This window comes from Oenanthe melanoleuca, chromosome 2 (assembly GCF_029582105.1).
Source record: "Oenanthe melanoleuca isolate GR-GAL-2019-014 chromosome 2, OMel1.0, whole genome shotgun sequence".
Classification (NCBI taxonomy): Eukaryota; Metazoa; Chordata; class Aves; order Passeriformes; family Muscicapidae; genus Oenanthe; species Oenanthe melanoleuca.
Window position 1 is genome coordinate 44,952,064 of NC_079335.1, and position 23,113 is coordinate 44,975,176.

The 23,113-nt window shown below is 45.3% G+C and overlaps 1 protein-coding gene across 5 annotated transcripts in view; it reads left to right on the forward strand.

Moving 5' to 3' along the window:
- Positions 1–4,097: 4,097 nt before the first annotated feature.
- KCTD1 (potassium channel tetramerization domain containing 1) overlaps positions 4,098–23,113 on the forward strand; it is a 65,493-nt gene continuing 46,477 nt past the window's right edge. The window contains exon 1 of one of the 5 annotated variants that reach the window (XM_056484747.1): positions 4,098–4,505. In XM_056484747.1, the coding sequence (XP_056340722.1) occupies positions 4,440–4,505 (66 nt within the window). In that variant the 5' untranslated portion in view covers positions 4,098–4,439. The other 4 variants (XM_056484746.1, XM_056484745.1, XM_056484749.1 and 1 more) reach the window with 4 other exon arrangements.

The window sequence follows — 23,113 nt, forward strand, 5'->3', positions numbered from 1 at the left end:
TAAAACACTGCATGAAGTGAAAACTTGTACTTAGACTTACAACAAATAAGCTTTGTAGTTTCACAGGGATCTCTCTCTTTAGAGAGCTCCCTTTCTTAAGTTACTGGCTTGTTGCTTCTAAATTTCCCTCACCTTCATGTAGAATGTAAGGACTCAGTTGAGAAGGAATAAAAACTAACCAATTATCAGCCTGTATAGAAAGAAATCTTTCTCCCTCTTTGGAGAGCAAACTTTGTGCCACTAACACAGCAGGTTGCTTGGTGTCAGTAGTTCATAGAAATGATCAGACAACCACTAGAGCAACTTTAACCAGCTACCACTGTGCCACACAGACTGGCCAATTTGTTCTGAGTGCCCTCAACACCAGACAAGAAAAGACAAACACAAACTGAAATACAGATAAATAAAAGCATTAATGTATCTCCTGGCAACTTACCTCCAGCACATTTTAAAAGACCCTTAAAACCTTTATGCAGCACAATGCAATTTATTATTACCTGCCTCTCTCCAGGCTGTCTGACTCTTCTATATTTTTGGAAGCAAAAATGCTCCAGCTGCTTGACACTGAAAATAAAGGTGATTTGCGAAGTCCTGCCTTGTAATTTGCCAAGAACTGAATGTGTGCTTTCTTACAAAGATGATGACTCGGGTTTTCTCTGGTTTACTTGGAAAACAAAGCAATTGGGAAACAAACTGTGTCCTCGGCAGCAGAAATATTGCTTTTGTAAAAGGATAAAAAAAATCAAACCGAAACAAAACAGTGAGAGAGTAACGGCAAAAGGAAGGGAAAAAAATAAAAATAGGAGCATACTGGGGAAATAGGCTTTCAATTGGCACAGGGGAGCTCCAAAAGGGCCTGGCTTGATGCTGCCTTCATGTTTCACAAAGTTTGGGTGGTAGCTGGTGCTTTGATATGCGCAACTACTACTAACATTTCATAATATGACAATCTAAGAGGTGAAATAGCTTTTGTATTTTAAAATCCATTAAGAACAGCTGCAACTTAGTGCTGATGGATACATCCTCACTTTACTAAATCAACGTCTCCTTTGTTGAGTTATATGAAGCTGTTTCATTGCCACACAGATGGGGGATGCTTAAAAAAGGGGGAAAAAGAAAATAAAGGCGATTTAAAGTCTGTTATAGCACACTACATGTTAGCATTAGCTGTCCCTAGTATGAAGAAGCAATGAAACAACTATAATGAAACAACTATATCGTATACAAAAATAACAGAGTAAAATAAAAACGGAATTAGCATTTGAAGTGACAGTTCTGAAATGCTAAAAAAGCTTATCTCAAAACTGCATGTTTCTGGGTGGGAGAAGGATTTCTAGGACATGCTTTTTCCCTAAGTGAATTTTCCAAGAGTCCCAAGTGTTATTTGCCTTCTAGTTCTGTAGTGTCAATATGGATTTCTCATACCAATTTCCACATAGCCTGCCTCTACAGTGAAAACATCTTGTGTTTAGAAAACGTATTAAGACATTTAAAGAAAATGTTTATTGTATTTAAACTAACAGTAAAAGTGTACATGGAGAAAAAGTTATTTTCTTTAAAAAATGCCAGGTGGCCAGCATTAGGGTTAACCCACAAGCTTGTTTTCAGCACTGTTTTTTAAATAAACTTTTCTAGATGCCTAGACAGGATCCTAAGAAGCAAACGGACCCAATCGTTTTTATTTGTTCCTTGGCTTTTGGGGGTATTCCAGTTTAGTTCCTCGTGAAGCCTCATGATGAAACATGCACCAACACTCACCGAAGCATGAAGGTTTAGGTGTCTGTAAGTGAAATAACCACTTGCAGAGGCTACGGGAGAAGTAGATCGTGTTAGTCTGAAGGAGAATTAGGCAGTGGAAAGCTTTAGCACAATAGCCGATTGTCAGAGAACACAACTCTAGCAAGCTCTCTGCTTGCCAGGAGTGAGGCTAGGGGCAGGAGTAGCTTAAAAAAAGAAGTGAAGAAAGACCTGAAACTATTTGCTAATGTGGAAACAAGCACTACCTTTATTGTAAACCAACTGACTCATGGAGAAGGTTGTTTTGGTTTTTAAACTGGCACGCTCATTCTGTGGCATATGAACTGATCTCCAAGTACACATAATGATGATCCTTAGTGAGGCCAGTCCATTATTAGTGTTCTGTGGGTACCACATCTTCTTTACTGACAGCAGGAATAAAATGTATCCTCCAAGTGCGGACTATTTGAGAATCAGCCTCAAACCTTGAGTCCTAGGGGAGAATGCAGAATGCTGTCTGTGCCTGCACAGAGCTCTCAGCAGGGTAAACCTCTGATTAGTGACATGGAGGGTGGAGTGGATGTAAGTTTAATGTTATACGCCAGCTCACATTAGACAACCTTGTGCAACTCTGTCAGTTTTGGAATGCAGTTTGATTACCTTATCTAACTGGAGAGCTCGAACAATAGGATTTAAACTTTTGGAATACAACTGGCTGGGCTAAATGCTATTTTTAGGAACACAGACAGATAGGCAAGGTAACATATATGTATGTGATTAACTTACCTATATGCATATAGATTGTACAGGTATATAACTTATGCATGTTATGGGCACCTGCAGCACTCTGAACACCTCACTTGCCACTCTCTGAATTCCCCCTGGCTGCTGAGGTGCTTCCAGCTGATGTGTGTAATACAGATGCTCCGTATACATTTTCCCCTCCAACCACACTGCAAGTTCTTTATGTCCTTTATACTTACTATTCGTATACTGGGCTGCATATACATCTGCAAGTCTGTCAGCATAGTTCACCTCCTGTAATCAGAAAATGGTGATTAAATGAACATCCAAGTACAGAAGCTGTCAACCTGGTGTTCGTCTTTTTTAAAGTTAAAAAAATATTCAATTACCTTTTGCACTCATATGGCTCTGAAAAGGCCTTTTAAAAAAAAAGTGGCATCTACAGTCTTAAGACAGAATCAAAGCTCAATGCCGATCAAGTAATTTTTATAATTTACGGGAACAATAAAGAAAAATAATCTCTGTAAAAAAGTTTAAGCTGCAAGCCCTGAAGTTTTCTGTCTTCGTGGGTATGTTTAATAGCTCCTAAAATGAGCTTGTCTGGGGCATTTACCTTTTTACCACAACAAGGTATTGTTTATTTTAGCTATCTGTTTCAGCATCTGCTCCATCTCATGGGAAGGTCTTTGAGACTTTGTTTCAGGATTAGGTTACAAATATGACAAGGGAGAACACCCCTAATTTATATCCTCTTACGTGCATAGGAAAAAAAAAAAAAGCAGAATTTTATATATGTGCCATCGAGCTAAGAGGGAACATAATCCGCTCTCAAACTACAGAGTGAGCACAACTTCTGTACTGCGTGCAACAACTTTGACCTCCGTGTAATTACTCCAGGCTTACATCAATATAACAGTGCCGGCTTTCTCTTCAATTATTTCCCGGGAGTGGCAGGCTCTCTCCCCGCAGTGCTTATTTATTTCGAATTGGCCTAATTTGCTCAACAATTTGCACATCCCTTCTTTGGCATCCCACGTTTCCCCGGACGGCGGCGGCTGGGGCTGTCCGGGCCGCCCCGTCCGCGGCCGTCGGTCCCTGCCCCAGGGGAGCGGCCTCGGGGCTCGGCACCGCCCAGCACCGGGGGGCACCGAGCCCCCCCAAAGGGAACCACCGCGGCTGGGGCCCGGCTGAGCCATTCTTACGGATGAGTAAGCAGCAAATGTGGTAACTCAGGCCAACAGCTCTGCAATTAGGGCTATAATTTCAGGTGCAGCCAGCAGTCGTAATGAATATTTATTTCATCGTCCCGAATAAAAGAAATGGCCCGGCTAAATAATAGCACGGGGAGTTCAGTGGGGTAGTTTGGTTTGGCGAGTGGGGGTGCTACCAGCGGGGACGCAGCTCGTCCCGAGTGGGACAGGCTCCCTCTCCCTGCTGTGCGCGGCCCTAGGCTTATGCCCGAGCCCAGCCCGGCCAAGCGCCCTTCCCGGGAAGGAAGGGTAAGGAAGGCAGCGTGCAGCCGGCCGCCTTCCCGGGGCAGAGCGGGGCGGGGGGCTCGGGGCTGTGGGGGCAGGGCTGAGCCGAGCCGGGGCTCCGCGCCCCCGCCGCGCTGCGCCGCTCCGGGGCTCCCCTCTGCCACAGCACCCGCAAAGTGGCCCTGCGGAGTCCGGGGCTCCGCGGTTGCGGGAGCGCCCTCGGGTTTTGCTCCGTGGCTGAAGAGGGTGGCAGAGGCAGAACGAGGGCGCGGTGGGAGGCAGCGGCGGCACGGGGGGGCCGCGGCCCCTCCGGCTGCCCTGAGGTCTGCAGCCCCAGCGAGCAAGAGGGCGGCCCGGAGCGCCCGTCAGCCCCCGAGTCCTTATTGCTCCCTCTCCGCAGCCAACCTCGCCGGGGCTCCCGCAAGCCAAGCGAGCGCCGCGGCTGCCGACTGGCTGTTCCCGGGCGCACTCCGAGCCGCACGGATGCAATGCCCCGAGCGTCCGTCTCCTCCCGAGCCCCTCGACCGAAATCCGGGCGGCCGATTAAAGGTGCGAGCTCGGCGGCAGGCGATGTCGCGGCAGCACGGCGGGCGGGGAGCGGGGCCGGGTCCTCCGCCCGCTTCCCGGGAGCATCCTAGCGAGGTCTGAGCCGTGCTGCGGACAAGCACAGCCTGAGTCTTTTGTGTGTGTGTGTGTGTGTTTCGGTTTTGATTGGTTTTTGGTTTTTTCTTTTCTTCGCTTTGCGGGTTGTTGGGATTTTTTTTGGTTTGGTTTTTTTTTTGTTGTTTTTTTGGTTTTTTTTTCTTCTTTTTGGTCTGTGTATAAGTTACTGTGGAATGAGGAGGTGCGAAGCGTCGTAGCAGCTCGGTGGCGGCCCGTCCCTACCGAAAGAGCCGCTCCTCAGGCGGAGCGCTTTCTTTTTCGGGGATGGGGAGGTGGGACGGGCGCCGGGGTTGGCGGGGGAACCTCCGGGCCGGGGCGCACCTGCCCGGCGGCTCCCCCCCGCGCCCGGCGCCCATCAGCGCTGCTCGACGGGACGGACCCGAGGTGAGCGGCGGGCGCGGTAAGTACCGCTCCCTTTCCCCGCGGAACCCCCTGAGCGCGGCTCAGCCTCCTCCCCATCCACCCCAGCCTCGCCCGCCCCTTCCCCGGCGCCGCCAGTGGGAGCGCGGCCCCTTTAAGAGCCCGGCTTTGCCTCCCGGTAGCTGAAGGTCATTAAAACACAAAAGCGCTCCAGCGCTGCGGTCCAATATAGCGCATGCGCCCTGCCCGAGGACTGGCAGGGAGACGGCAATATGGCGAGAATGCCTGGCAGCGGCGGCGGCGGCGGCGAGTGGAGCGGCGGCGGCGGAGGGGGCGGCGGGCGCGGCGGAGGCGGCGGCGGCAGCGCGGGGGACCGGCCGTCCGGCCGCGGCGTCGCCCCCCGCCCGCACCGCTACTGCAGCGCCGGCGAGGAGGAGGAGGGCGAGGAGGAGGATGAGATCCAGGAGGTGCAGATAACGGGGGACGAGGAGGAGGAGGACGGAGCCGATGGGGGGCTGCTGCTGGACGAGGAGGAGGAGGAAGAGGAGATGGGTCTGGAGTGGGACGGCGAGGAGGAGACGGAGCCGCTGCCGCCCGCCCCGGGCCGTACGCCGGGCGGCGGCAGCGGCGGCGTCGGGGCTGCCCCGGGGGGCACGGCGGCGGCTGCCCCGGGGGGCGGCGGCGGCCCCGGCCCCGGGGGGGCGGCGGAGGACGCGGAGCTGGAGGCGGCCCTGCTGCTGCAGCGGCCGGAGCGGGCGCGGCTGAGCGAGAACACGCGGCTGGCCACCCGCTACGCCGTGCGCATCTTCCGCGAGTACCTGAGCGAGAAGGCGCAGAGCCCCGACTTCGAGACCATGGACAAGGGGGCGCTCTGCCGGGTCCTGCGCTCCTTCTACGCCGAGGCGCGCTCCAAGAGCGGGCAGCTCTACTCCAAGTCCTCCCTCATCAGCATCCGCAGCTCCCTCAACCGCTACCTCAACGAGCCGCCCTACTGCCGCACCCTCGACCTCACCAAGGACCCCGAGCTCCGCGCCGCCAACCTGACGCTGGCCGCGGTCATCCGCAAGCTGGAGGAGCAGGGCGCCGGGCCGGTGGTGCAGAAGCAGGCCATCACCCGCGCCGACCTCCGCAAGCTCTACACGTGCAGCGTCTTCAGCACCCAGAGCCCCTTCGGGCTCCTCAACAAGGTCTGGTTTGAGACCTGCATGTACTTCTGCACCCGGGGCCGGGAGAACCAGCGGGAGCTGGAGGAGGACTCCTTTGGGCTGGCCGTGGATGAGGATGGACGCAAGTTCGTCTACTTCAAGGCTCTGGGGCCCTACCACAAGTCGCGCTCGTCCTCCTGGAGCAAGAAGCGGGCAGAGAGCAGCGACGAGGAGAACCTGCCTCGTATGTATGAGACTGGCACAGAGTTCTGCCCCTACGCCAGCTTTGTCAAGTACCTCTCCAAGCGCAACCCCTTGTGCAAGGCCTTCTTCCAGCGCCCGCGGGACCACTGCAGCGAGGGTGACATCACCTGGTACGAGAACAAGGCCATCGGGAAGAACCTCCTGGGCACCCGCATGCAGATGCTCTCCAAGGCGGCCAAGCTCTCCAAGACCTACACCAACCACTGCATTGGTGCCGTCTCCATTGCCACCCTCAACAGTATCGCTGGCATTGGCACCAAGCTGGGAGGACCGCAGCCGCCCCACCACCACCACCCCCCTCCCCACCACCACCACCTCCTCCACCACCCCGCTGGCGGGGGCTGCTACACCCCTGCCGCCCTCAATGGGGGCCCTCGGCCGCGGGCCCCAGCTGCCAACCCCTACGTGCTGCCCAAAGACGGTGACGCCGCGCCGGTGAAGGCAGAAGCGGCCGCGGTGGCCCCGGCCAAGCGGGCGCTCTACGAGGCAGTGTTCCCGGCAGGGGCTGCGGCCGGCGGCGACGCGTGCGGGCCCTCCGCCTCCCCCAAAAGACTCTGCCGCCGCCCCGCCGAGCCCCTGGATGCCGCTGCGCCCGCCGTGGTGGTGGTCTCAGTGAAACATGACCCCTTGCCTCACCTCCTCCCCGAAGCAAATGGGCACAGAAGCACCACCTCACCCACAGTAGTTTCACCTGCTATTGTTTCCCCCACACAGGTAACCGGAAAAAGAAAAAGAAAAAAAAAAAACCAAACGTGGCAACCCCTCACTTGCCCCACATAGTCTGCACTGCCCCCTCCTTTTTCCCCCAAGGCTGGGCACTGAGGCACACTGCCAGCGTTGGGGTGGCTCTTGGGGTCACTCTTCAGGCACCCTTCACTGTTCACCCAAAGAGCTCGGATGCGAGTTATCCAACTTACTTGTCCCCCCCCCCAATCTCTTCATGCCCTGCCACTGGTCCAGTGGCCACTCACTGTGTGCCTGAGTGTTGGACTTGAATGGTGCCTGGGTGCTGCCGTGCTCCCTCCTCAGCAGCAGCACCAACAGCTCAGCCCTATGGGCTCCCCTTTTCCTCCTTTTTATTTATTTTCCCCATCTTTTATTTCTCTTCTTGCGGGAGATGTGACTTCTGAAAGTCGGGCCAGAATAGTAGATAGGGGCATCAGGTATCATTAGTGTGTGTGGTGTTCTTGATGTGCTAATGAACTATTTGAATAACCTCAAATGCAGGAAACAGCCGGGAGAATACTCAATTACACACTAGTAATGAGGGTGTAATTTTAAACTTCAGAAGTTAACAAGAGGGTTAATATGGCAATTGCATTCATCTTGTATTTGTTTATTTAAAATAGCTCTGTTTCCTGGCAGGGATCCTTTTTATTTTTTTTTTTTAAGGCAAATTGTCTTTAGTTGCATTAGTTACCATAGTGGTGAAATATACAGTAAGAGCACAATTAAACGGGTTTAGGTGCAGCTTAGCTGTGGAATGAGCCCAGATTCGTTAGATGCGTTTCTTTGAGGTAAAACGGTGTTGTCGAAAACGCTGCTGAGCTGTGCCTTAATGTGCGCCTTGCAGAGCCCCCTCTGCTGTGTGCCAGCACGTGCTGGTGCCTGCTCCCCATCCCCTCCAAAAGTGCTTTCCTCTCGGGTGTTTCAGCGCCGGAGCTAAATTACTTCAATTAAAGACTCGCTGCACCTCTGCAATTGGCTTGAAGTTTGGAAGTCATTCTAACTAAATCTGTAAAGCGCACGCAGTTACGTTGTGCCCCATAAAATACCGCGTTTCAGGCAAGAACTTTACTGCTGGCTGCCCTACATGATTACAAAACCCCTCTGACATTCTTGTGTCAAGTAATAACAGGGATCGCAGCCGCCAGCCAGAGAGCGCGGCGCTGGGCAAGCACAGGTATACGACATGCCTGAGCTGTTTCCCGAGTGGAAATACCAGTTCTGGACAGACTGACCCTTTCAAAGAGTTTGCCAGCTAATCAACCAGCCTGAAGGCTAATTGGGGTGGGGAAGGGGAGGGCAGGGCTCCCGGGGAATGCCTGCATAAGCATCTGTGTTAAGATACCTGTGACCTCTCCTTTCTTTCAGGGAGGCTTTTTTTGGACCACTTCAGTGGAGTACTGTAGCTTGATCTCCTGCTGTGTGTATCTGGTGTCTCTGAATGGCTTAGAGGCTTGATTATGTGCAGATAATGTTTTTGTTCTAGCTCATTATTTCAGGTAAAAGCTAATGCTCCTCGCTGTCTTTAACCGTAGATTCCTCTTCCCCGTGCTTTTAATGATATTGAAAGTAATTTTAAAACTTCGAGCATAGTTTAGTTTTTTAGGAGAAACACCGCACGTGCGTCTGGGAAGGGGAAGAGGGAACTGGGCAGAGCAGTCAGTGGTCACGGAGTGTGCGTGTCTTTAACCTGTCAAATGAGGTGCCTTGGTGCTTTCAGTCGTCAGACTAGAGAACTCGATCTCTACCCTAGCCCACAAATCCCTTCACACTTGCATAAGGCTTAGGCGAGGAGAAATCCAGCTGCTGTCGCGTTTGCTGCAAAGCTGCGCTTCCTACGGGAAGCGTTCGGAGCTGTAATTCTCATTAACAGCGGGCTGTGGGGAGAAAGGGAGAAACAGCTAAACGAGAGTACGCAGGCATCTGCTGTTTTCCTAAGTGTATCAAGATAGAAAATGAGCAATCAGCAAGGGTACTAGAACTAGATAGTGTGGGGTTTTTTCAGTAATTATATGGAAATGTTCACCTCCATTCACAATTTCATGAGTTAAACGAGGTGCCCAGTCACTTTTGTAGCTGAATCTTGCCTTTGCTACAAATCTCATTAATTTAAATATTTAAAAGAAAGAAAGAAAGAAAAAAGTACCTCTTTTTTTTTTTTTTTTCTTCCCCCTTTTCATCACCAATTTTTCTGTGTCAGTTTTAACTTATGCACTCCTGGGATGTGACAAAATGAAAAAATACTGGTTGTGGAATGGATTTCCTTGGGAGAATGTTAATGCTAAACTTTTTCTCTCTAGCTACCTTTTATGATACTTACACTAATCGAGGTCCAGGGCATTTCCTTGGGAAATTAATGACTGGCTGAGGTTAATGGCCCAAGGCACTGCCTCAAGCCATTGACTCTCCCAGCCGGTCATTAATCCCCAGGAAATGCCCTGGCCCTCAATCGTTATTGCTTAATTATAAACAAAGAGTTTCTAGGCCTTTTTACTGAATATATCTCATCAAGTACCATGACATTAAATTCCACTGTTGACAAATATTACTGATTCCTTGAAAACATGAAGGTCATAAGTTTGTGGTTTATTGGTTGTCTTTGTAGTTAGTCCTCCAGGGGACAGATTCTGCTGAACTCATGGATTTGTGCAATACTCTGGTGAAAAAGTGGTGGCATAAAGTGTGGATTTCTTCGCATCTTTATACTGTGCTTTTTGTTGGGGTTTTTTAGTAGCATTAAGCAAACTGTGGAAAATGAAAGTACTGAATGGGGTGTTTTCAATTTGCATTGACTATCTGAGCAAGAATGTTAATTTTATGCTTTTGTGTTGTAGCTCCCATTTTTCGTTTAGCCCCAAGTTGTCTTTTCAACACCGAGTTTGTAGGAGCCTCTTCCAGAGATCAGGAAAGGTACATTAAGTTTTCATCTTGATCCAGCTATTGCTTTAGGTTTTAGCCTTAAGAGCAGCATTTATAGTGTGTTTTAAGCATACAGCACTGCCATCATGGCAAAACTTTCCTTTCAGTCCTTATTTGTTCTGAAGTGTAGCAATTTTCCTGCCACTGACAGCAGTACTTCAGTTCAAGTTGATGACAGAGAGATGTAATTTGGCTGTTGTTCATCTCCTATGTTGCTGAAAGATGAACAATAGCTAAAGCTTAAACTTTTGATGCTACAATGTGGTGGTAGCTTTTGGGTTTTATAGATCTGGTACATGCTGAACTTGCTACAGTAGTAATACCCAGAAATAGGTGTAGGGAAATAGTTTGGCCTCTGCCATGGGGGAGGAGAGTTGCCTGTCACTTGCAAATGCTTTGGTTACATTTGTTCTGTCAGTCGGTTGGGTTTCTCTGGCCTGTTTGTGAAGAATTTATTGGCTATTAAGATATCCATCAAAAGCTTAGTCATTAAAACCTGAGCCACGTGCATTTGTTTTAGCTGTTTGGGGGAATCCTGAAATGCCTCTTTTTTTCTTCCCTTTTCTTCTTTAAATTCAGAGTTGCCCTTTTTGCTGTCTTTTGATCTTTTCATTGCCTTACATTCTCTTTGAAAGGCTTACTTTGACCCGAACCAAAATCTAGTTCTGGCTGCACGTTTTGCAACAGAAGGCAGAACAATAGCACTGAGGAACATGAGTAGGCAGTAGGCACAACCAGGAGCAAATCAAAAGTAGCTAACAAGTCTAGCCCATTTTACCCTTGGATTTTGGAGGAGGTGGATGAGAATCTGTCTGCTTGATCTTTGATCGGGGAACATCCTGCACGTTCCATAAATGGCCACAAAAAAGACTTGTGTTTTGTACAAATATCTCTGGTACTCTGACCAGAATCGTTGCTAGGTGCTTTCCCAGTAGGCAGGGCTGGAGAATTCATCAGGTAGCTTCAGGGAAGGGTGCTTGGGATAGTGGTGTAAAGATGCTAGGCTTTATTTCTACCGGGGTAAGAGATGAAGCAATATCCCTATCTTAAGGTCTTGAAGTACACTGGCTATTAAGACTGATGACTGCTAAATACCTTGTTAGTTCTTGTGACAGTACTACTATTGATCAGGTTTCAGAGGTTAGTGCTGGCTGCCCTACTGCGTAGTTAGTGCTCTTCTCTTTGATTACTGGATTATCCCAGGTTGCAAGAAAAATCCACAGTTTGCTAGGTATCTTTTTAAAGAGAAACCCTGAGGTTACAATCGTAGAAGGTAAGGGTTAAAGAAACTTTAATTTGTGGTTTAAGAGACTGTATCTACCTTAGAAGCTACTGTTTGTTACTTTATTACTCATGGGTTTTTTACTGGGGAAGATTTTTCGTCTTCTGCTGATTTACAGATGTGGAAAGCAGATCTGTAGAAGGGACTATGATACCTGATAGTCATCAAAATTGCTCTGAAATCGTTGGAGTGCAGGGGAATAAGGCAGAGGAATAAGGGGAATGAGTAGTGGTGTCAAGTATGGTCCCCAAAGCTTTCTTATGAGCCTCCAGAGTGAAACGCAGGAGTCCTGGCTATTGCTCCTTTGGGTGGAAGTCAGTGTTGCTTGTAACTGAGTGCTTCTGAAGATTGTTGAAGAGAGATATCTTACTTTCTTAAAAAGAAAAAACCTATCCGAGGCTGTGTTCCTTATAATGAACATGAAGGCTGGTAGGTGTGTGAATGTTTCCCAAGATGAGTACAAGGCAAGCAGAATAGAGACCAGGCTTGGTGGTCTCATATACAGCTTTGGGGGGCAGTACATGCACCGAAAGGAATGAAGGGAATTAGTTTTTCTCTCCTAGACTGGGGTTGGTCCATGTGGAATCGTCCATTAGGGAGGGAGTGGATTTAAGGTGACTTGGGAGAGTGTTTCAGAGCAGACCCAAGAATGGTGTTTTGATACATGCATTTAGAGTGGTGGCTGTGGAGCTAAAGGTCCAGAACTGTCTTTGTAGGTTCTCTTGATTGCATTGGCATGATATGTTAGAGGTATTAAATCATGCAACTATTTCAGCTGGTGATTTCGACTAATTTCACTTATTTTTCCAGAATAATTTTCATTTTTAGAAGTTAGATTCATTTTATTCCATTGTATCACATGAGCTGGTCTGAGAACTTGCTTTGTCCAGCCTTCAGTGATGGCAGGAATGCAAGAGGTGACCAAGAGTTCCTTGTAGCTCAAATGAATATGACCTTTGTAATACAATCAGGAGAATAAAACATCACTGAAGTGCTGCTGTATTTTGACACTCTTTTACATCCTATAGAATCTGAAATGACTATGTTGGTACTCTATGCACATCAAAGATAAAATGCACAAGCTTAAAGGCAGCAGAGAGCTGATTTTTTTTTTTTTTTATTTTAATAAAAAAGTATTCTGTGATTATCCTGTAAAAGATTTCCCATTGCCCACTGCTCTGTTTCTAGAGAGCAAGAGATCAGAAACTGCTCAGTCTAATTGGTGAGTCTGTGTGACAGGGAGCTGCCTTATTTCATGTATGGTGTAGAAATAAATGAGTGCTTAAACCCTTTGAAACACACCACTACTGCAAAAGCCATAGGCTGTAATTAAATTGAATGTGGGGTTGTATTGTCTTGTGCCCTTGGCTATAAACTCGATAACAGGCCATGGTACCCCCACTATTGTGTTCCAAGCTGGAACCTAATTAGAGATGTTGTAGATTTTCAGTCACTTTCGAAGCCCTTCTGTGCATCTTTTTCCCTGTGTCCTTTCTTATTATTTTGCTTTTCTGTTTCTGAAGCAACAAATGCACCCTCCTTTTCAGAAGGAGATTGTTAAGGGCATGAAGCCAAATATGTATGTGCAAGATAATTTTTTTATCATATTTTGTATTCAAGGGGCAAGTGTTGGTAACTGCATTTTATCTGATATGGAAGAGATTTATTAGTGTTGAGACAGTAAAAATATATAATCATGTTTCCAGGGAATGCTCTCAGATTCTTCCAGGCGTTAGAATGGGGAATAAGGAAGGGATTGGAACTTCTCGTAATACCTTGATCTAAAAGTAACATTGGAAGACATACAATTGAATTCTGTTCTGGTTGTTTTTTGGGGATTATCAACAAGGAAAAATGGCATTTCTGGGCTTTTAGAAATTTGCATGCTTTGCACTCAGCAGTTTTAGTTGATCTAAAAACCTTCAAACTTGCTAAGGACTTAATCCCCAATGAGAACAAGTACCTTTGATGTGTTCTTAATGCAACTTTTAGTTTCAAAAATAATCAAAATTGCAGTGCACAAATGTTTTATTAGCATTTCCAGTAAATTTTTAGTTCATTGATAAGCTTACCTATTGTATGCACCTGTACACTTCTGTGGCTAAGACAGATCATTTTAATGAAATGGAAATTGAATGACATTTTAAAGCCCCATTCACTTTACCAATGTATGGATTTTTAATTTTTTTTTCACTATATGTTTAGCATACATCTGCTCCATATAGCACAGTTCTGATCTAGCACCTCCTTGGGACTTCTGACTTGCTTCAAATCCTGAGTGTTCTCATGTGGTTTGCAGTGTTCTTGGTACTTAAAATAGGTCATGTAGTGTGGATATAATGCATTATTGTGTGACTTCTAGAAAGAGGTAATCACTTCTCTTCAAACAGTGTCACCAGCTGTAGGAAACCACTCCTTCCCCCAGGAGGGTGTAGGAGATTAGGACTGAGTGGAGCTTTTCTGGGTAGTGGGGGTAGTTTGTGGTGGGAGGGAAGTTGTTTGGTAGGTGCTGTTCAGGTGACACAGGCTGGAACACTTGTCTGTGCAAAGGGAAGAGAACAGAAAACTCTTTACAGGAGGCAAGGTGTGAAGCTAAAATTTGCCTTTCCTTTCCAAAGGAATTTTGGCTTTCCCTTTTCTCATTTCCTTATCCAAAAAGTCTTGTGGAGGTGTTGCGGTGATTTCTGAGCTGAACTTATCTCTACCACAGTGCTTCACTTCCCACTCTCCTCTGAAAAGTGCCCAGGGACCAGGTCTGATCATGCTGTGTTCATTTCAGTTTGATTTTTGATATCAGGAGTGGGAGGAAGAGGAGCCTGTGTAGTTGAGACTCTCATTCTTGGTAGCTCTAATGAAGGAGCCACAGCTCTCAGGCTCCCTTGCAAACTGGAACCTGCATACTCTGTTACTACTTCTGTGTCAGCCTGTCAGAAGTGTAATGTATAGATGAACAACTTCCCTAAAATACCTTTATTTTAAGCCTTTTCTATGTGTGTGTATGTGTCCACTTATGTTTATTCAATATTAAAGATGGCTGGAAAAATTTCAAAAGTGATTTCTCAACACCCTTCAGCTGAATGCTGAGCTTTTACTCACCACAGTGATATTTTTATCTGCTCCTTTTGCTGCTGTTGATTTGGTCTAGTAGGCTTCAAAAGTGGCAGAAGGAGGCTGGTCTGCAGTAAGGGCAGCATAGTGTGTCTGGTGCCTTGGCTTTGAGTCATTCAAGTCCAGAGCAGTCATACTGAGCTCTGGCTCTAGTGCAGGCTGGCTGGATGGGGAGCTTGTCCTCACCTTGCTGGTGAGAGCTCTGTTTCATGGGTGAGCTGACTGCAGTGCACACGAAGGGACAGCACTGAAACTTCAGTGTTGAATCAGCAGCACCAGTGGTTAATTACTGAGCATCCTCTGGCTGAAAGCTCCCCTGGAGAAGTGGCAGCAGAAGTGTGTGGTGTGTCTGGCCAGTGTGGGTGTGTGGGTTTAGCATGAAAGAGAAGGGGAAACCCACTCGTGCTGCCCTCCCCACTTCATTTCTACTTGGGGTGGCTTGAGACTCTCTTGACCTTTTGCCTGAAATGTGAGGAAGAGAAGGTGAAGCAGGCTTAAATAGCTTCCTTCCTTCCTTCCTTCCTTCCTTCCTTCCTTCCTTCCTTCCTTCCTTCCTTCCTTCCTTCCTTCCTTCCTTCCTTCCTTCCTTCCTTCCTTCCTTCCTTCCTTCCTTCCTTCCTTCCTTCCTTCCTTCCTTCCTTCCTTCCTTCCTCCTTCCTTCCTTCCTTCCTCCTTCCTTCCTTCCTTCCAACAAGGGCTGGCTGTCTCACCTGTGGCATGCTGATAAATTCCTTCCCTTGTACTGAAATCACCCCGTTCAGAAGAATTCGAGTCATCTGAAGTGCTGTAATTAACCCATCTACTTTTGATGCCAAATTGGGAGGATCTAGCTGAGAGTTGGGTTGACAAGTTGGAAAGTGTAAATGGGAGCACAGATGTCCTAACAGAATCCTATGGCTGTAGTACAAACTCTGTTTGAAATTCAGATAAAGAGGGAGCCTGCTTCAACTGATTGCCTTTTTGAGGGTTTCCCTGTGTTTCTAATGATTTTATAACTAGCAGCACTGGCTAGTCACAAAAAAAGCTTTTGTGCTATTCCTCCTTATCTCAGATGTGACAGCGATACTGGTTGTTTGTGGTGACACTTTTTGTAGGCTTTTATCAAGTTGATCAGTGTTAGTTTCCATCTTGGGTGTAAAAAATGTCTTTCTTGTCATGATACAGTAGTTCCTGGAAGCTCTCCCTTACACTGTTGTGAACCAGGTTCACATTTTGCTCAAGTTTTTAAAATGGTTTTTAAGGGATGGGGGAAATAATAAGATGCTCTAAGCTTGTGCTGTTTGGTTAATCAGCTCTTCAGAAAGAACTGTTGAGCTTTTTGGTTTATCTTCTCCTGTCTCTTAATTTAGAAATGCTGAAGTATGCATCTTGCTGATTATCTCTTTGAAAATACAGTTTCTCAGAAAAAAACCCAACACTCTCTCTGAAAACACAAATTGATCAGTAACTGACAGACTTGGAGTGGGAAGGTAATTGTTCTTTGAGGAAGAACAGATAAGGCAAAGTTATGTGGTTCATGAAACCATGTGAGGAAAACCTAAATTCTCTAGGGCTGACTGAGTTTGGTAAGTTTAGATTTTTTTTTTTTTCCTCAGCACAAACACTTGAAAAAGTTGCATTCCTTAGCAGAGATGGCAATGCAAAATTCCTCAGCCTTTGCATCTGCTTCTTCCCCCCCCCCCCCAAGTACCATTTGAAAATAAAACAGGCAGAATGGGACTAATGTGGTTTCTGTGTCAGCCTCAAACTGCTGCAAAAGTGGCTTTCTGAAGCTGCTGCCAATCCAAAGCAGTATGTGTAATACAGTTACAGTTTGATTTTTGAAAAGCAGAAACAACTTTAATGTCCTTTCAGAACTTTGTAGTTTCGCCTTCCTTTTAGGATATTTGACACACTTCCTTATTACTGGGTTTATCTTTTAGAAGTCTTTTTAAGTTACCTTTTTCAGGAGACTTTTAGTGTGTTACTTTTGAGATGTGCTTGAATACAATTTTTTTGTTTCCACTGAAAGTACTCTAGATACAAGCAGTTCTGTTCAGTTTTAGGCATTAGAAAGTATCAAAAGCAAGAAATTTTAAAAAAGCCAAGGAAAATAATGCTTATTCTAACTAGGAAGTACAAATGTGTAAAAATGGCATGTAGAATGTACAGTGACTCAATACTAAATATAGTTCAGTTGAGTTGCTAATGCATTGTATTGATGTGTGGAAGTAGCACTACATTACTGTGCAACTGGCAAAATTATCCCCCGGGTACAGAAGAGAAGAATTCAGCACTTCTGAGTTTACTGTGGCAATTCATTAAGAAAAGATCTCCTTCTTGTGCTAAAGTAGAATTTTAACCCCTCAGTTTTTCTCAGTACTGTATATTCACTTCCAGGCTGCCAGTGGATATAATAGGGATTGTGAATGTAATAGTAGGCTGGATTTCCAGTACAGGATAATGATGTGGTAATAACTGTGATTGTCATGTAAAGCATTCAGAAACTTTTGTATGTTGTTTTAATTGTTGAGAGATACAAAGGCATCAGGTCAAATCTATATCTTTCCAGGAAAAAAAAAATTTAATAGATGAGAACTTTTTTTTTAATTTCTGTAAAGTGCTGGACTGATTTGATCAGACACTTCTATTGCTACAGGGTTATGATCTCAGCAGTGTTAGTGGCTGTGAAATGCTCTGGTGTGGTGTTCTGGCATTGTTCTGTGCAGATTTCCAGCAGCAGAGCTGCCAGAGCTACCCAGCTACTCTACCCCTCTCAGCAGCTGCTCCTTGCCTGGCACAGGGGGGTGGCAGTGCATCCATGGCCCTGTACTCCTGCAGGGAGCTGGTTCAGGCACTAGCCTAGTTCTAGGAGCAGTGGCCATGCACCCCTGCCTGTGGCTCAGGGTTCTGCAGGTCTTCTCAGGCTCTCCTTCCAAAAAGACAACTAACTCTGTAAGGAAAAACTAAAATGTCTTCCCACCCCAATATTTATAAAATCAAAAAGCTCCAAAAAACCTCACCCTAAAAAGTTTTAATAGTCTTTAATGGTAGTGGTTTGAAATAACTGTTACTTACTTTATCTGAAGGGACTAGATTTTTAGGAGGGGAAAGGAGCAGATGTGAGCTTTCCAACCTATCTGGAGGCCAGAAAGGGTTAAATAACTGAGCTAGCAGGATTTTGAAGGCAGAGCATGATTACTTTGTGAGAAGAAAGAGATGGAAGGAATAAGTTGAAATAGAAAATAAGAAGGAGAAGAAGAGCAGGGTGAGAATATCATATCAACTATCTTGTTGCAGCATATCAGTTTAGGAACTAGATTAATTTCTGTAAACCAGTGTACTTCTGCTGGATTAGTTTAATGGATTCAAGGAGCAAAAAATAATGTCTCTGTTTGGAGAGAGGCTAAAATTGGAGGAAGAAATTAGGGGGAAAAACATCTTTCTTTCCTAATGCTAAATAACAAATGTAGTAGGTGCACTGAAACAAAATCTGATCAAGGAAAAGATATACCCAGAGGGATGGCAAAGAAGGACTATGCACTTTTTTTTCTTTAAAGTAGAAAAACTGAAGGAAAATACAAAGGAACAGTTAAGGGGCAGGGAGGGAAGTCTGGGTTTTCTTCAGCTTTAGAGTGAGTTAAAAAAAGTGAGTGGAACTTAATTTAAGTGCACTGTATTATTGCCTCTTAGGGGAACTAAAATCTAAAGGGTTTTTGCCCTTAACCATAAAAATGTGAAATTTAAAAGAGTGGTTTCCTGTAGAGTTCTGTGTTGGAGTAAGAGCTGGTCTTGGGTAAATATTCTGAAAGAAAACTGCTGTCAGCAGGGTGGTAAAATGGCCTGTAAGTATTGTGTTTGGTTTTATGCCTAATGGACAATAAAGTAGTTTCCTCAAGCTACTTGAAATACTCTTTGTAAACTAAAGTGTCCAGATCAGTTTCTCATTCACATCTTATTAAAGCTCACTGAGGAGCTGGGAAAACACGTTTTTGATCAGATTGCGGCAGAAGTTAGTCATATACTCTCTTAATCCTTCAGCTACTTCATAAAATTCCTGTCTTGCTTTCAAAGACAGCTTCATCCCACCTGGATGCCAAACAGAGAGAGCAGCTCCACTGTATGGGAAGTGTATGGGTTCAAGGGGAGACTGTTGGAGTGTCTCGTTTTCCCCATGTTCACCTGACCCACCTGTTCCTAGTGGAACACTAGGATTGTTGAATTATTTGCATGAATAGCTGTCTGCATTCAAAATGACTTGTGCATGCCAGTCTATTCTGTGTATGCTAATGCCTGAATTTCTCTTGTGTAGTCAGTTCATGTTGCATGACAACTTTAAATGCTTCAGTAGTGTGCTTGATCAAAACTCCTTTTTTTCCCCTAAGGAAACACATGGTGTCACAGCTCTGAAAAGTCAAGAATTTCTTGTTGGTAGGTAGATGGCTGGGTGTTAGCTTTCAGCAACCCATTCTTGAGAAGAAGTCAAATTCTGTCATACTGTACCCCACTTTTTTTCATAAATATATTTTAGACTTTTATGATCTCTTCTATCAAGTTTCTGCCCATGCATCTGCATGAGTAGGAGGCTCAAATCAATATTTACAGGGTTGGCTTTTATGCTTTATATATGCAGCTCTATCAAGATACATGGTTATGCATTTTAGAAGACATTTATTCAAGAGGAAGTGTTCATCAGATCAGCAATATCTGCTTTTTTAACAATGATAGGAGGATGCTTTGAGCATGGTTGTCTAAGGGAATGTGCTTTGGAGAAACTCTCAAGTATGTTTTGTTATGACTTGAAAATTGTGTTTAACTGTGGAGGAAAGTGGCCACCACAACATCAAGCCTCCCTGGAGCAAAAAATGTGCTGCCTCTGTGCCAGTGGGACAGTGCCACAAAAGTAAGTTGTGTTTCTAGGCATAGGAGATGACAATGTTGGAGATGCTGTAGCAGCTAATGAAAGGCTGTCAGCAGGATGCATGGCAGGGATGTTGTTCTGGCTGCACTAGTGTGAAGGAGTCAAAAAAAAAGGAGGTGGGGGAAAAGGTTCCCCATCTGTAAAAATGGAAAGCTTGTTAGCTATTCCTAAAGAGCATTTTTTGGTGACTTATGGGAAAATTAGCAGTCTCAGTCTGAGTTTAATGGGCAAGTATCCTTGCAGTGGAAGCTACTGTACTCATGCTGGTTGTCCCTGCTGTTGGCTCTTGCCCCAGAGGTGAGCTCCTGACCAGCAGGGCAGGGTGACAGACACAAGAGAAAGCTCTCTCTGCTGTCTGGATGGGCTGCTAGGCTATTGATGTGATGTTACCTCAAAGCAGCAGACTCCTGTACCAATTTAAGTGGAAAAACAAGACTAATGGCCAAATTTCTGCACTCTGTGTCTCTCACTAATCGTGAAAAATAGCATTTTGCTTCTCCATCCTCCTGGCTTCACCATCTTTTTCATATATGTCACTGACTCTTACTTATGGCTTCTTGTCTCTAATAATTTCTTAATGAAGCAGACAATTATATTTTATTTTATCCTGTGTGAGCTGCTTCTCATCATTTATTCTTGTTTCCCTCTACTCCATTTCCACTCCAGGCAAAAATTATTTCCAGTGAAGAAGGGCTGGATGCGTGTCATTCCAGCACTATTGTAAATGACCCTATAGATTTGCTTGCATACCCCATTTTCTCCCCTAGAATGCATGCAAGGAAGGTCATAAGGGGCCTGCCCCCATACCCCATCCCCACATCAGTGGCCAAGAGCAGAGATCTGTAGAAGAGAACAAAAATGGACAGATAGGTGATGGTTTTCATGTGAGTGTTATAAAGATGTTTGCCACTTCTCCCTCTGAGGTGTGACATATCAGAAGCACATTAATCATTAAAAAGTAGATATTAACAGAGTCACATTGGGCCTGTGGGATGTATGGACCCCTTTACATTTTCCTCTCAAACTATTTTGATGGGAACGTTGATTACAGACAAGGTAAACTTGTTTGTACTTCATTCATTAATAGCAAACTATAAACTGCCCTGCCTCCCCTCCCCACAGGCAAGGCACTTGAGGAGATGCCAGGCAATTAAAGTACTTAAGACAGTAATTACAGTCAAATATACAACAAAAATAAAATCAGTGCACATGATTTTTTTTATGCTTGGTTTTGTTCTGTGCTTTTATTAAACCGCAATTCTTGCCTCACGATGGAACAGGAATCTCTCAACTGGTAATACCAAAGTGTTTGACAAGCTTTCTTTGGTTCATCTGGGTATTTAGTAAACTCTTTGATGGTCTTCCTACCGAATTCATCATCTCTCAGATTCCTTTTTAGATGTATCTTGCTACATAAAGCTGGTGTACCTCTGAGCCTTAGCACTGATAGGGAGGTCATACCAATGCTATCTTGAAGCTCTTCCTTTCTTACTTTTCTTGCTGGATTTCTTACTGTACAAGGAGTAGCATCTCGAGTTATCATGATGCTTAGGAGGGGAAGACTGAGTTAGGCTGAGGTGTTCAGTTGGCTTCAGATATTTTAATTGTACCTGATGTGTTTTAAACTCCTTAAACCAGTGTCCACAGGTTTGATTTGTGATCTTATTTACTGAGTTAGCATCCTGCAGTAGAAAGTTGTGTGTATGTCAGCTCAGTACTTTTAAGTGAAATTCTAAGGGACTTTAATGTTCCAGATAAAGTACACTTTAAAAAGACAGAAACTTAGCTGTAATGAGATCCAGCTGGTGTGCATAAACCTTTCACATTGCATTACATAGTTAAGTTGGTAAGTAATGTATGGGGAAAAGTTCTGGTGGCTTATTCTTTTGTACTGGAGTTTTATGAGGCTGTATAAATGCTGTAAGTATTTAATGGGGGAAATGCAGAATTAAAAGTGAGCAGCTGATGACGTACGGTACAGAAATGTCATGGAGCAAATGTATCATCAGTAAATATTAAATGACTGAAACTTAACAGTGTTCACCTGTGTTAAAATAGCTTTCATAAGAACAATTTCCAATTGATTGGTTTGATTAATTTGCCTATTTCAGAAGTAGGTCTTTTTATGCTAGATGAAGTGTAGATTCTCTCTGACTAATGTTTTGACTGGTCTTTTTATTCGGTAAAATCTACATCGCTGTGGTATTCAAAGCAGAGGACAGGCTCATGGGCTCCTTACCATAACTTAACAACCTGTTCTCCTTTTAACAAACTGTAATTACAGAAACAAAAACTACATCTTCATTTACTTCAACAGTAAGAGCATGGGAGAAGAATGTGGGAAGGCATTCTTTGTGCCGCCATCAATTTACTTGCCTACCCTGCAGTTGTTTCATAAACATCCTAGAAAGCTCCTGAAAATACCGAATGTGGAATGTGCCAAAAGTGGTTAAAATGCAAAACTTTGTCCTCTGACAGACAAGCCCTGGCAAATCTTAGCTTGACGTTACTGCCCTCGGCTGCCCTCCTCCTTTGTGGAAGGCTTTTGCTCCCTTGTGGAGTCAGCAAAAGGAGCTGTGTGCCTGCACTTCAGCAGCTGCAACAAACCTTGGTCAAGGGATTAGTATTTTTTGGTGCCATCATTGTCACTGGTAAATTGAGTTGCCACATTTAGTCTGTGAACTGGAACAGAGGCAGGGGCATGTAGTCTGTTTTGCCAGCTCTGCTATGGGGGTGGTAGCCCTGGGGAGAGGACTGTTAAAAAAGAGTTGTCCGAAATTGCACAGCTATTTGCTGCATGATGATGTCTGAGCCCTCAGCTATCCTCATTTAAAGGGAATGGTCAGGGAGGTATCATAACATATTTAAAGCTTAGGTAGCTGCTCTTATGGAGAGTATAATTTACAATAATTGCCACTTTTAATAGTGAACCAATCTATTTGAGATGGCTCAATGCCTGCTAAACAGTTAAAATGACAACCTAATTTTAAGATGCTGTTACCAATGTAGGTATATTGACCTCAAGCTGTTCAGAGGGTTATTGTGGGGTGATTTTTCCATAGCAAAGGTATATTATGCCTAGGCACCCTTCTACAAACGGGAAGCTGAATTTCAAACTAGAACTAAATCTTCACTTTCTCAAGATTCATTCAATGAAAGGTGAAAGGAACATTCAGAACATGAGTGAATAATAAAAATCTTCTGGTTATGTGGGTTTGTAAGTTCTCGTAAATCAGTCGGCAAGTTCCCAGTCATGACAACCACGTCCCATATTCTGACATTGCAGCCACCACAAAGCTCAGGAGAGGGATGAAATCAACCCCTAATAAAAGTGGCGAGCCAAATGAGCAGCAAGAAAGAAAACAAGGTGCTGCAATCTTGCAGATTTCTGACTTAATCTTTTGCAGGCTGTCAGTATGCTGACACACTTTCAATCTTCCTCCCTTTCCTCTTTCTGCTTGGTAGAGAAGCAAGCAAAAATCACATATGGAACTTCATGCAGGGAAAATGGGCTGGAGACTTTTAATGGCTTATGCATAAGGATTTGATATGGCTCAGTTCTGTGATCCTTGTTTTTAAGGAAATGCTCATGAAAAATATGGAAAAGAAGTAAGTTAAAAGTCAAAGCAGTGATAATGAGTGCTCCTCTTTTTCTCACTGCTCTGGGGGCTGAGTCCCCACTGCTTCTGGTGATGCCAGCATGAGGAGTGGGGCTGCACTGCTGGGCATCAGCCCTGACTCAGGAATTCCAGCAAGGGTGAGCTCTGGGCACGCAGCACCGTGTCACCCA